Source organism: Xyrauchen texanus, chromosome 25 (genome assembly GCF_025860055.1).
Source record: "Xyrauchen texanus isolate HMW12.3.18 chromosome 25, RBS_HiC_50CHRs, whole genome shotgun sequence".
Taxonomy (NCBI): Eukaryota; Metazoa; Chordata; class Actinopteri; order Cypriniformes; family Catostomidae; genus Xyrauchen; species Xyrauchen texanus.
In genome coordinates this window covers 25,844,028-25,859,228 of record NC_068300.1, presented here as the reverse complement: position 1 = coordinate 25,859,228, position 15,201 = coordinate 25,844,028, and the positions used below count along the sequence as shown (strand labels likewise).

General features: G+C 36.6%; 1 protein-coding gene across 1 annotated transcript in view; it reads right to left on the bottom strand.

Moving 5' to 3' along the window:
- The window catches only part of pard6b (par-6 partitioning defective 6 homolog beta (C. elegans)), a 38,754-nt gene extending 26,611 nt beyond the window's left edge, over window positions 1-12,143 (bottom strand). The window contains exons 1-2 of the mRNA XM_052092180.1: window positions 11,811-12,143; window positions 6,876-7,098 (exon numbers count right to left, since the gene is read on the bottom strand). Coding sequence (XP_051948140.1) covers window positions 6,876-7,098; window positions 11,811-11,873 — 286 coding nt within the window. The 5' untranslated portion in view covers window positions 11,874-12,143. The remainder of the gene's footprint in view (window positions 1-6,875; window positions 7,099-11,810) is intronic.
- Between the last annotated feature and the right edge of the window lie 3,058 nt (window positions 12,144-15,201).

Genomic DNA, 15,201 nt, shown 5'->3' with positions numbered 1-15,201 from the left:
TTGATTAATCCGAAAAGAAGAGTGGAGGCGAAGTCCAACTCATGTAATTTCCAAAACACTGTTCCTCAGCAAGTAACCTGCATATTTATGCTACAACCCCATGAGGGCTAAAAGTTACATAGTTTGGATCAAATCTTCAAAACATAGGCTAACAGATTTACAATTAGAGATGTACAAATGTATCGACCAAACATTCAGTTAATGTGAGTTAAGAACACTGAAATGAATAAATCTTTAATATAAGCACATCTCTCCTCAACAAGAAGCACAATTTAAGGTATCATTAATGTCAACAGATGTGGGGCTTACAAGCCAAAGTTTACCATTTAAGGTTAGGTGTTTGTTTAAATCCCTAATGCCGAGTTTAAGCCCGATTTTTGCTCGCCGACAGTTTTGTGGATATCGCCGACAAACGCCTGAAATCGTGGGCAAATCGGAGCTTGCTCCCGTGAGTGACAATCGCAATGTATGAACTATCAAAGATGCGATTTGAGAGAATTGCAGGTGCGTTGCCGATGTCAGCGAGATATCTAGAATGTTAAATATCTTGACCTGTCTGCGATTCCAAATAGTGCAATTTGAAATATGTTTTTACTGAATACAACAGCAGTGTTGACCTACAGCCAATGAAAGAGCAAGAAACGGGGCACGGTTTCAGTGGGAGAAGTCCTGATGTACCTGCAATAGAACATCAACTAGCATGGCCGCGGTATCAAGAAAGTCTCATTGGACCAAAGAAATGGAGGAACAATTAGTGGAACATTGCCAGGAGCACCAGATTTGAGGTTTCTTCTGAACTGTACAACAACCGGGTGGAGAAACAGAAGAGTTGGAGAGAAATTGCTAATTCTCTTGGACAGACAGGTAAACAAATAGTAAACTTTTACAGTAGGAGGTACTTCTTCATATTGCAATCAATAAAATAGATGATGCCTTGAGGCGATTAAAAACATACACATCATATTCTGAAATGCATAACATATGATCATGCATTTATTTTTGTATCTCTTATCAGTTCTTGCGTGTACTCTGTTTTAAAATGTAATTTGGAGTCCAGACAGAGTCGTCGGGGATTCGTCAATAGTAAAAGGTCTTGTAATGTGTTCACCCGTCGTGGATTCGTCATGTAATTTGAAAAATCTATGACTTCAGTGACAAGACAGAAAGTTGTGTAATATGAATGGTACCACGATACGACAGTCTTTGAAAGTCATGTAGTGTGTAGGAGCCATAACCCTGAGTATGAGCAATACTTATGCAAGCATTAATAATGAGTACGTTAGCTTGACTAAAGTTGATGATCATTTTCAGGATTTCATCAGATCAGCAGAAAACAAGGAGAGGAGCGTATTTCCTGGTATCAGTCAGAAATGAATGAAAAAAATGAGTGAATGGCACAGAGAAGCAAAGAAACAAAAACACAGAAATTCCCTATCAGCGACTCAGCAGTATGTGTGATCAGGAAAACACATGATGTAAATCGACACACAGGTGGAAACACCCTTAAGCCACCAAATGCTTATCCACAACAGGCAGGTATGCTAATGTATGGGTTTTTTAAGTGCCTTTCTGCTTCCATCACTTCTCAAGAATTCCTTGTCCCCTTGACCCCAGCCAGCTTGGGCCTCTTCACTGCTGCTATGGTAACAGGTACACAAGCATGGGACTGCTGGTATTGTGGTCATTCTAATGTTGTTAGAGAAAGTGCGTGTGTCTGTGTATGTTGAGACATAAAACAAATAGAAATGCTTAACCCCCCCCCTTTTTGTTTGAGTGTTTGTATACATGTATGCTTATCATTCACACTCTACAAAACATCCCTATTAAAAATCCAATAAGCTGACTGCAAGCCAAGCCACTTGAATATGCAAAACAGGCTACGGCAGAACAAAACCCAGATTTCCAAACACAATCCACAAATGAGGTGCACCGCTCAAAAATGCCTCAGAACAAACACCCATCCACCCCTGATCTACTACCACAGTGAAGGCTATCTTAGCCCAGATCACTGAATGTGTCCCGTTCAATGATGGTGAGATTCTGCTCAAAAGATGAACTGTTGACCATCTTACTATTGGCCATCTTTATGTGATTTCAAACATAGACCCTGATTCACATCATAGACTTTTTATGTGTGTATGTTATGGATTCCATTAAATAACACACTAAATATGATTACAATTTCCAAATCAACATACTTTAGTATCTAGTTTTGCTAGGTGTTCTCCTTTCTAAGATACCTCAGTTGGCTAAATTGAAAGCATGGAGCAGGAAATCACAGAATGCATTTCCATAATATCAGCGAAAAATTCACCATCCAAGATTGAGTCAAGAGAAATGTTGAATATAATTATATAGATATATTTAATTCAACACTTAAAAGTATTTATAATAAAACAGTTTAATCTAATTAAAATGGATTATATTATCTTTTTTTATTTCCTTATAAGAGTGTCACATCATTAGCTTAGCAAAATGCTAACGTTAAACAGTTCAAAAAGGAGTGGGTAGTGTGTGTGGGGTCCAGTGTGATTCTACCTGCACGATTTCTCACTCTGGGGTGTGCGGAAGGATTTCTCCTGAAGTTCACTATCATCTCCACTGTTTTGAGTGTGTTCAACTGGAATGAACCACCACATCCTCACACGGTTCTACACCAGCACTGTAGAGAGCATCCTGACTGGATGCATTACCGCCTGGTACGGCAATAGCACCGCCCACAACTGCAAAGCCCTGCAAAGGGTGGTGCGAACTGCCAGAAACATCATCGGAGGTGAGCTTCCCTCCCTCCAGGACATATTCACCAGGCGGTGTGTGAAAAAAGCTCGGAGGATCATCAGAGACTCCAGCCACCCGAGTCATGGGCTGTTTTCACTGGTACCATCAGGCAGGCGGTATCGCAGCATCAGGACCCGCACCAGCCGACTACATGACAGCTTCTTCCCCCAAGCAGTCAGACTGTTGAACACTTGATCTATCAGGATCAATAATTAGCACTGCACTTTATTAATCTATAATCTCACACTGGACTGTCAACATATTCTCCTCAATATACTACTTCATATATATATATATATATATACTCCATATACATATACTCCTTACTTATTGTATTGTATATTGTGTATTCTATATTGTGTGTATTGTTTACTGTACATTGTATATAATTATTGTGTTGTGTAAGTATGTGTACATTTGATATGTAAATTGTGTTGTGTAAGTATGTTGTTTATTGTAAATTGGTATATGTCTTGTCACTGTCATGACTGCTATGTTGCTCGGAACTGCACACAAGAATTTCACCTACTGTTGCACTTGTGTACATGGTAGTGTGACAATAAAGTGATTTGATTTGATTTGATTTGATTGATTTGAACTCAAGGTTTTTGTGACTGAACCAGACAGCCAGCTGTTCAACCTCCCGTCACCGTCACGGATGAGGCCAATGACCGTGGTGTCGTCTGCAAACTTCTTTGCAGTGCAGTTATTCATGTACAGAGAGAAGAGTAGTGGAGAAAGTATGCATCCCTGAGGAGCACCAGTGCTAATAGTGAGGGTTCCAAATGTGATTTTCCCCAGTCTCAATAGCTGCTGCTCACTAGCTATCTGTCAGATAGCTGTTGATCCACCGACAGATTGTGGTTGGCACAGAGAGCTAAGTCAGTTTGGTTGAGAGAAGATCATGCATGATTGTATTGAAGGCTGAACAGAAGTCCACAAATACAATCCTTGCATAAGTCCCAGGTCTGTCGAGGTGTTGCAAGATATAATGCAGTCCCATGTTGACCTGTTTGCTCAGTAAGCAAACTGAAGCGGGTCTAGCAGGGGTCCAGTGATGTCCTTCAGGTAGGCCAAAACCAGTCTCTCAAATAACTTCATGACTACAGACGTGAGAGCAGGTCTGTAGTCATTAAGTCCTGTGATTTTGGGCTTTTTCAGGACCAGAATGATGATGGAGTGTTTGAAGCAGCAGGAAATTTTACACAGCTCCAGTGATCTATTGAAGATCTGTGTGAAGATGTGGGCCCGTTGGTCAGTGTAGACTTTCAGACAGGCAGGTGAGACACCATCTGGGAGTGTATGGGAGAAATTGGAATGCCCAATATGGTGAATCTAGAAACGGAAGATCTGCCTTACACGTAAACAAGCCAGTCACCTTTTAGATACAGACATAACATATGACATGTCAGTTAATTGAGAACGTGCATGCGCATTATCTGGAACAGCCTAAAAAAATATAATTTATTTAGTGTGATTTAGGGCTGCACAATACATCGATTCAGCATCGACATCGCGATGTGCGCATCCGCAATTGTCACATCGCAGAATGTGCGATGTAGTAAGATAAACATATAGTCTACAATATTTTTTTTCCAATAGGAAAAGTAGCATTATAACTGTCTGATATTATGTAATTTACTCCGATTTATGGGTTCATAGATACACAGAGTTTATTATAATTTAAAGAAAAAAGTTAATTGCTGCACGTTGTTCACGTGCAGGCTCTGCTTGCACGCCTCACAAAGGGACTTCGGTCGAACTCTACTATTCACGTGTGCTTCAAATCATTAGCACACTTAGGATGCGATTATAGGATGAGAAGGGTCACTGGTATACTTATTGTAAAGCTGAATATGGCGGCTCTAGGAACGGAAGTCCCATCTAACAGTTAATAGAGTCAATCACCTCTTTAATAGAAACATTGCCATTGTCAGTTTACATCAAGAACCCCACGTGCAGTAGCTGAACCAGCCTGAAAAACGTATGCAATTAATTTTTTAAAGAAGCGCAATTTATGATCCGGTTTTTGTCAGATGTTATTGCCAATTTGAAATATGTTGTTTGCTCGTAATCTTGACCAAATGCTTTGGAGATTCCATTCTTTCCCAACTAAAATAAATAGTACCTGTACATGAATCCATACAAAAAAAAATACCTTCCTGCAGGCTGCCTGGAGGTGTAACAGACATGGCGGCCGAGTGGCCTGACTTGCCTTAAAGGGACTTTGGTAGTGCCATTTTCTTTTTTCAATGATTAACATTTTTATTAAAACACAGAAAAGAAAAACATAAATGCACAAAATCAACTTTTAACACCCAATATCACCCTCCTCCTCCCCATCCCCAACTCGAACCTCAACAAACACCCTTGTGGTCATACATGATTAACACATACAGAAGAAAACAAAACCAAACAACTAATAAAGAAAAAATACATCTATATAAAAAAATTTAAAAAAAATCACACACATTGACAACTACCTCTTTCTCTCCACTATTCCACCCGAGAACCCTCAAAGAACACCAATTATCCAACCCATTTCCCAACAAACAAATCTAAAATCCCTAATCTTCTTTCATTCTTCTAAAGCTGCCACAATCCCCATCTCCGAGCACCACTCCTGAAATAGGGGTGCATCAACTGACTTCAAACCCCTCAAAATCACCTCTCTGGTGACCACAACACTAGTTAGGACCAATCCTCCACATGTTTATTCCCCACATTGATGACCGATGAGTCCGAGGCTAAATGAAACCAGAGCGTTAACGCTATTTTCAGTTTTTTAGGCAGTAGACAACAAGGTAGCTCAACAATTTTTGGAATAGTGCTTTTGTCAGCCTAAGCCAAGAATGCAACTTCATCTATGCCTTTAGGCTTCTAGCCTCATGTTTACTAGCCAAAATACGTGGAATATTTTTGTGATGTAGAAAAATATGCGATATATTGGATATTTTACCATCTTTTTCTGTATAATCTGTATAATGTGTACCTCCTATATCCACACACGTGCACTTAAAGAACTTCAAACCTGAATGTAATGAGATAGGGCTTACTCTTCATGCTGAGTTAAAAAAGTGGGTGGACACTCATGTGAGAACCATAGCAACATGTCACAGCATGGCGCCAGCATCGACCGTGTAATTGAAATGCTGGCCACACAGTGTTACACATTGACCCCTCTAATCTCCACCTGGCAAAGTGGCTTACCATCTATAGGTCATATGGCACACAGACACAGCTTAGTGTGAGGTGCGCCACAGCCAGAACAAAAACACACAAAAACACACACAACAGGAAAATGTGCCCAAGAGACCCCATGTGCCACCAAATCAAACCCATAGAAGACTTTGTTACTTCTAAGAGTGCTCAGTTAAGGGTCAAGAGTTATAAGAGTTACTTTTAAACATAAATGAAGCAGCACTCATCCACAGGAGTAAAAAAAAAAAAACAGATCAAGAGAGATTATGCAACAAACCTAGTATACTCAAACTTCCCAAATATCATGTACTGACACTATAGGGTCTTTTCTCAAACAAAAATTTTGATAAATGACAAAAGCAAAATGAGCTACATAAATAAGCAATAGATGCCTCACTGCAAACAGGCCCATCAGCTATAGCTGACAGTGTTAGGCAAATTATAAGTTTTTGATAGCAACAAAACAGATCTGGGACTTAAGCTCAATGATCAAGAGCCACATCATTACCATACCATATCATATCATTCAGTAAATGCAGTCTTCAGGCAATTCCTTTAGGGCTACATGCAATGTCACATTATAATCTGATAACCAATAATATATAAACAAATGCACAACTTTTTGTCTGACAGCTTCCTACCACAGCCATCACTCCCACATATTTTATCAATTTAAATAAAATGTTTTTGCAAATTATGAAGATATTTTAAGGCTTTAATTATGAATTTTCACCATACTAAATGGACAAACAATGTACACAAACCATGAGCATTGTGACCATAAAACAAGAGATCCAAACAAACTTGAGGCAGAGTATAGTTGTGCATGTAGCATATGGAGTTAAAGTTTGACCGGGTGTGAAGGACCAGTGACCCACTTCAAACAAAACCATCACCTTTCCGCTGCAAGAAGAGGCGGAGTAGAGGCGCTGCCATGGAGATAGATTTGTGGTAGTTGTCATCGTTATTGATTGGCAGTAGATCCCCATGGACATCGGCGTAACCCACGAGAAGGTCCACGTTGGGGATCCGATGCACGTGCTGTAGCAAGCCATAGAACTCATCAAAACGTCCCAGCTTGGACCGGTCCAAAGAGAATCGCCTGAACTCTGCTCCAAACTAACAACATGGAGTACAGTCATCAATACACATTGGTAAAATAGAAAGAAAGACACATTAACATAAGAGAAAATCAATATATTTTTTTGATAAAGATTTGTACTATGAAATAACAGACAACTGATAATTTGTTTTATATCAGTGTGTTGAAATTGGGTGCACATTTACAAGCATTTTATAAAATTTCCAATTATAATAATTACATAATTTATACATTTTAATAATGAATGGGGTGGGTAAAAATATAGATTTTCCAATGCATCATGATCTTCATTTGAATGATCTCGATTCTTAAATCCCAAGATTTATATTTTACTCTATACACAACCCTCTACAGTCTGAGGAAATCAATTGCATTTGCAACCAAATTATGCAATGGCAGCCAAAAGTTTGGAATAATGTGCAGATTTTGCTCTTATGAAAGAAATAGTTTTTTCCTGTTTCAAAAGTGGCTTTTTCTTTGCAATTCTTCACATAAGGCTGCACCCCTGAGTCTTCTCTTTACTGTTTTACATGAAAATTGTGTTTAGCGGGTAGAATTCAATGAAGTTGTCAGCTGAGGACATGTGAGGCGTCTATTTTAGAGACTCTGATGTACTTATCCTCTTGTTTAGTTGTACATCTGGTCTTCTACATCTCTTTCTGTCCTTGTTAGAGCCAGTTGTCCTTCGTCTTTGAAGACTGTAGTGTACACCTTTGTATGAAATCTTCAGTTTTTTGGCAATTTCAAGCATTGCATAGCCTTCATTCCTCAAAACAATGATTGACTGATGAGTTTCTAGAGAAAGCGGTTTCTTTTTTTTGCCATTTTTGACCTTAAGATATGCAAGTCTATTGTTAGCTTCATTTAATAAACCAAATAGCTTTCAACTGTGTTTTATATTCTGGCAAGTGATTTTCTATTACCAAATTAGCAATTTAGCATGATTACTCAAGAATAAGGTGTTGGAGTGATGGCTGCTGGAAATGGGGCCTGTCTAGATTTGATCAAAAATGACTTTTTTCAAATAGTGATGGTAATGTCCTGACTATACTTTGTGATCAGTTGAATGCCACTTTGGTGAATTAAAGTACCAATTTCCTTCCGATAAAGAAAAATCTGTACATCGTTCCAAACTTTTGGCCGGCATTGTATATTTGGCAACTGGCTGGTAAATGTAATGTCCTGACTATACTTTGTGATCAGTTGAATGCCACTTTGGTGAATTAAAGTACCAATTTCCTTCCGATAAAGAAAAATCTGTACATCGTTCCAAACTTTTGGCCGGCATTGTATATTTGGCAACTGGCTGGTAAATGTTTACATTTTACTCAGTATAATGTGTATAACAGTGTAGTATATTGATGGAGTTAATAACAAAAACATTATTTTTTCTATTCTAATCATGCAAGGCACAGATAAGATAAAGCCATTTGAGCTACTGGCTGGTAAAGATGCTGTTTACAGAAAAGCTGGGTTTCTTTAAAGAGACAGTACACTTTAGCACGTGTTCAACAAATCAATGTAAATACTTGTAAATAGTACAAATTAGGCAATTAAACAATAAACATGTAACAAAAATGTATATATGAAATATAATAGCTTATTTATTGAATACATGGATTTGATTATTTTTAAAAAGCCAAAATGTGAGAATTATGAAGAACTAAAATATAATTATTAAAATAAATATTTTCGTAAAGTACATTACAATGTCCCCTGTATAATTATCAGCATTAACTGGGAGAAAATGTATTTCAAATGTAATCAAAAGGGACATTATAACTAAAATATACACATATATGAATCAATATAAAAATTGAAATTGTAATCGAAAGCTTGTGACTAGCTTACAATGACTAGTCCATGACAAAGCAGCCCTGCAGATCTTTGTGATGGTGAAGTGAATGACCAGGCCCATGTTTACGGTGTTGTCCATAATGATTAACACAACAAGGAAGACCCATGAATTAACATAGGAAACAGCACCTGCATTCTATTGGTTCTGAATAATTGCTCCTACCTTCAAAAACATTGATATTACATAAATGCATTTGCCAGAATCTTTTATGCAAAGTGACTTCAAGGTCTACATTTCATCAATATGTGTGGTTCCTGAGAACATGCACATTGGCAATACTGTCTAGGTGGGCAGCGGACAGAATTTAATACACATATTTGATTTATACATCAGACTACAGCGGAAAATGTTTAAAAATATCTGTGAACTTGTTCAGCTGCAACACCTATCTACTCCCAATGCAACAGGTTAGATAAAAATATTCCACTTGAGAACAGACAATATTTAATTTCCTCGAACCTGATCTTGTGTTTGTTGTGTGGAAGTGAAAACTTGAGAAATCCAAAACAATGATCATTGGTTTGTTTAACAGTAAATACTAAAAGAATAGGGGGAAGCAGGAATCAAGAACAACAATAAACAACATGTATGGGTAATTCTTAAAACGGGGCACTTTTGACTACTTATGAAAAATCTTTAAACTTTCATCTGTTTTATCTATGTTAAAACATCTACCACATGTCTTGGAATAAAACCTGGCCTTGAACAACAGTGGTTATGCTACATTTTGCAAAGTGTGATGGTGTGTTTTACTTTGTGAGACAGACATTAAAAAAATTCCATTCTTGGACTTGTGAACACGAGTTAGCTAGCAGTTAATTAACTTTGAATGTAGAGAATAAAAACAAAAATAAATTGACTGTCAAGGAATATTGTTCAATACAAGTTGTTCAATCAACAACGTTTGTGGTATAATGTTGATTACTACAAAAATTGTCTTGTCCCTCCTTTTCTTTAAAAAATAAAAGCAAAAAACGAGGTTACAGTAAGGCACATACAATGGAAGTGAAAGGGGCCAAGTTTTGATGACAGAATGTGAAGCTTATTTTATAAAAGCACTTACATGCATTGTTCTTTTAAAACGTATTATTTTGAGCTGTAAAGTTGTTTAAATCATCATTTACTGGGATTAAATGAATTGATTTTGATTTTGTGATCACACTAAAATCATGTTAACACTAGAGCTGGGAGATATGTAAAAAACATTTGATCGATAATCGCCTTAAAAAATATTGCGATATCTAATTACATCGTCAACGCCACTGCCGAGTGTCAGTGAATTTTTTTGGCTTTATTGATTTTGCTTTAAAAATGTTATTAATTTATTGAAATACGAAAACATAAACAAAAGACATTTCTAAATTCAAATTGCACTTTAAACTAAATGAAAAACGTAAAAAAAAATTACGAAGTGATCCAAAAATCTTATTTAAACATTTAACATCTCCAACGGCTCCAATTGCCATCAAGAAAGTATCCGTCAATGACAACAGGTGGAAAATTGGTAATACCCAACAGATTAAGCACTACATGCATAATAATAATCAAAATAAATTCCCTTGTGTTCACAAGTGTTTGTATTGCGTTTTGGTATTACAGTTAATGCTGCCTAAAGAAAAGAAAATAGAACTCAATTTTAGGTTCACGATGAATATGTCTTGCATTTATGTTTTAATCACTTTCATCTGTTTCTTTAATACAAAAATATACATTACTGAACCTGCAGATTTGCGTTCACAAGACATGAGATTATCCAAGAGAATTTGCAGCATTCTCATAGACAATATTATTCTTACAAACATTTTTCAGATGAATGAAAGTAAAAAAAAAAAAAAAACAGTTGCAAACTGGATTCAAACTGGATTCAGCCTTGTCATATTTTGCGGGTGGCAGGTGCTAGTTTCACACCCTGGCCACTGTTTAATATATTTGCCGACTTCCCAGATCCATGGTTTTGCCATTTCCAGATATTGTTGAACATCGTCTGTTCGCAATCGGAATCGGGATCTTTGTAAGACATCGTCGATATCCGATTACATCATCCTATCACCCAACCCTAGTTAACACGCATATTGGTTACATATTGTGAATAGACTTTTGAAACAGTGATTATTTAAACAATTACAGATAGGCCCCATTCACTTCCATTGTAAGTGCCTCACTGGAACACAGATTTTTGCTTTTTTAAAGAAAAGGAGGGACAAGTCAAACATTTTGTGGCAATTAACATCATGTCATAAATGCTGTCGATTGAGCTTAACTTGTATTGAACCTGGAATATTCCTTTAACTAAAATTCTCAAATTATAACATGTCTGGTAATTACACTTAATGAAGCTACTCTTATAATGTACAAATCTTAAAATGAATGACTTTTCTGATCTTCAACTTTGCAACCCTTGTTCCCATTCCCAAGTAATTTCCATTACAACCAAATATAAACTTTATTTTAGAGAAACTCAATTGCTTGGCGAAATGGTGATGACAGTAATATTAGGCCCAGTGATTCTTTATTAAAAACAAATTTCAAATTGTATTCCATGATTTTAGAGAGTTAAAAAAGTCTGTGTAAGGGATAAGCCCAAAATAGACACATTCTGGCAAACATTTCAACACTCTTAAAAAATCGGGAAAAGTCATTTGAGTTATGAATTATATTTGTTAATCAAAATCAAAGGGAAATATTCCCTCAACAGCAGTCTCACCTTTATATAACAACTTACTTTTAAAAATCACATTTATACTAGAACAAGCACATAACTACATGAGATAAAAGAGCACCTGTCAAAACACCTGATATGTACTACTTCAAACACAAAGACTGTTCTTTGATTGAACAATTATTAAAGTAATTGTCTCGTTGGCTACGCACCTTGCTTTTCACCTCCACGGCGTTCAGAGTTCGGTTGCTCGGCACGCGGAAGTTTTTGTTCATGTTTCGCTAACTGGACCCCGCCACAGAAAAACACTTGCACTCCCGCGGGCTGCGCTCATCCGCCTTCAGTTCGCTCCGTCCAAAACAGCTTGTCTTGGCTTAATCCAGTTAAAGAAGAGTATCTCTCTAGCTCCTTGTATTCGGCTGTGTTGTTATCCGAATTGAGCAGCAACAGCGACGCCTGTCAACTGAACGTGCTCCGAAACTCTGCCCAACCCTGCATTTCACATGCACCCTCTTCACATACTGTAGTACTGGACGGTCTGTAGTCTGTCTCTGACGCTGCACTGAATGCACACAGGAAACAGCTCACAGAGTGAAGAGTCGCTCCTGTCAAGTGCGCCCCCTCTGGTCACAAAGGCAAATCGAGACCTCTGCCAAGCCCAGTCCATAATATTTCTGGTACTTTTTGTTCTTTGAAGTACATTGCAGTACCATCATGTATATACCCATGCTGCATGTATGTGAATATATGTTAATTATTTAGTACCCTGGTATATGCCCTATTTCAAAGTACCATGGTATTATCTGATAGTGGAACTAAAACATTTCTTTTTGAAGCACAAATAGCTCATTTAAAAAAAAATCTACTCTGACAAACAGCCTGACCCCCTATACCACACTTTGAAGCATATTTTTTCCTTTAAAGTATCAGTATTTGTTTGAAGCCACTTCTTTGCTTTTGCACATCAAAGACAGACATCAACAATAGATTGCACACAAATGATGCACTGTAATATTTAATCCCGTATTAATTGCACGTTTCATATTTCTATGTATTACTCGACTGTTTACATTTAAAAAAATATAAAATTCTACTATTTGTTTTGTTGTTATTTGAGTTAACATGGTTTGAATTGGCACAGGCATTGTGAGAATTCCGTTGTCAGTGTTGGGAAAGTTACTCAAAAAGCAATCTACAACAAATTACTAATTACTTCTCTACATTTTTTATTTGATTACTTCACTGTTTACTTCATCAGAAAAGTTTTACATTACCAATCAATTTACTGTTAAGTTACTTTCTAAAACACTTCACAGAAATTTTTAAGTTTGCGCAACAAATCCAAAATAATGTATTCATTGTCTTCATTGTCACATGAAAGTCATACACTCATTTCACCCTTACAATGACTCAGTTGGAGGCATACGCCCTTCAGCTGTCACAGAAATGCAAACAGATATGCACATAATTCAGATTTTAAAAGCTACATAAATAATACTATCGTAGAAATATGTAACCCAAGTAGTTTAATAATACTAATGAAGATTTATAACTGTAATCGATGAACTACTAGAATTTATAATGTAGTTTGTTACACATTTAAAGTCATTAGATTACAGTAACAAATTACTTTGTAATCAGGCAACTTTTTCATATTTTTCAATTAAGGCCTTAAGTTTAATCAGAAAGTTCTATAGTTGATCTTCTTTTCAAACAAAATCTTCCAAAATGTATTGATTTGAGTTTACACTTTCAAGCTTTAACACATTTACCCTCATATACAGGTGTCATAGACAGATTTATGTACATTTGATACTAAGTGATTTTCAGTTGATAGATATAAAGCAATCAGGGTCAGAAAATAACTTTTCCATTAAGGGGCAATATTTTCCAACTGGATTTGATTTTCAGGATAATTTTGTAAAAACAAATACAAAATTTAAATCTAATCTACAAAATACAATCTTTTTTGTCAAATACTTAATTGATTAACATAAATTCTCAAAATAAATAACTAGACTGAGAATGTATTACCTCACAATCATAAACTCAACCAATATATATATATATATATCATACTTTAATAATATGTATACTTATGCATAAAAAGATGGGGCATTTTTTGCCCTGATATTGTGAGACAACAAGCACTTACCACAACTGGATAGTTCACTCAAAAATGAAAATTCTCTCATCATTTACTCCCCATCATGTCATCCCAGATGTGTAGGACTTTCTTTCTTCTGAAGAACACAAACAAAGATTTAGAGGAATATTTCAGCTCTGTAGATCCATACAGTGCAAGTGAATGGTGACCAAAACTTTGAACATCCAAATAGCACATAAAGGCAGCATAAAAGTTATCCATATGATTACAGTGGTGAAATCCATGTCTTCTGAATTGAGTAAATTATCGAGTAGTTTTTCTGCTAGAACAGACCAAAATGTAATAAGGCTACTGATATGACTGGAGTCTTTATTTTAATGTGAGTGGACATGATTTTCTACATATGTTGCAGAATACAATTAATGTCTTTAGGAGTTAAACTTTTTTAATGAGGAAAACATTACTGAGTGCACCTTTAAGCTTGTAGTGTACTTGGTGATGTTTCGTCGCCCTTTGGATGCCGAGCATAGGACTGTCTCCCTAACTTTGTTTTATAGTGTTTGTTTGTGCTCTCTTTAACATGAATCACTTGTGTTGTTGTATTCCTCACTTGTAAATTGCAGTAGTTGCTGGATGTAAATGTAATTGAAACACTTTGCACACAGAGAAAGTCTTACACAACAGGACTCGGCTATTCTGCAAGCTTCATAACGTATGTATTTACACTTATTGGAGGTCATTACAGAGATCATTTTTATATTTTACCTAATAATAGCACATTTATATGTTGTGATCGATCGTTATATTTTTAGAAATTAGAGTAGTTTACTACGAATCTCTTGACACCTTTGCTATGGCTAAATACAGAACCGGAAGCACATTATCGGCCCGAGATTGTACTGGAATTATGTAGGCTATGTACCGTGCATAGAGTCCATCGAGTTTGAAATCATGATCGCCAAGGAGACTGCTGATGTCAAGATTTATTACATTTTGGTCTGTTCTCACCCAAAACCATTTGGATCGCTTCAGAAGACATGGATTAAACTACTGGAGGCATATGGATTACTCTGCCTTAATATGCTTTTTGGTATCCATTTACTAGGATTGCATGGACCTACAGAGCTGAAATATTCTTCTAAAAATCTTTGTTTGTGTTCTGCAGAAAAAGAATAATCATATACATCTGGGATGGCATGTGAGTGAGTAACTAACGAAAGAATTTGTATTTTTGGGTGAACTACTCCTTTAAAATAGCAAACTTATAGCCTCCTCTGATGGTGTCAAAGTGCGACATACCAGCATCCAAATATCCATACTTCCCTAATATTTAGTATGCCAAAAACAGTATGCCAGTGGAGTAGTATGTCCGAATCCAAAGTATTCGACAGTAAACTAGAAATACTATTTCTGGCGATAATCCAATGTGTGGGTTGGTTGAACACTTTCCTATCCCACAATCAGGGCTGGATTGGTAATCTGGCATACTGGGCATT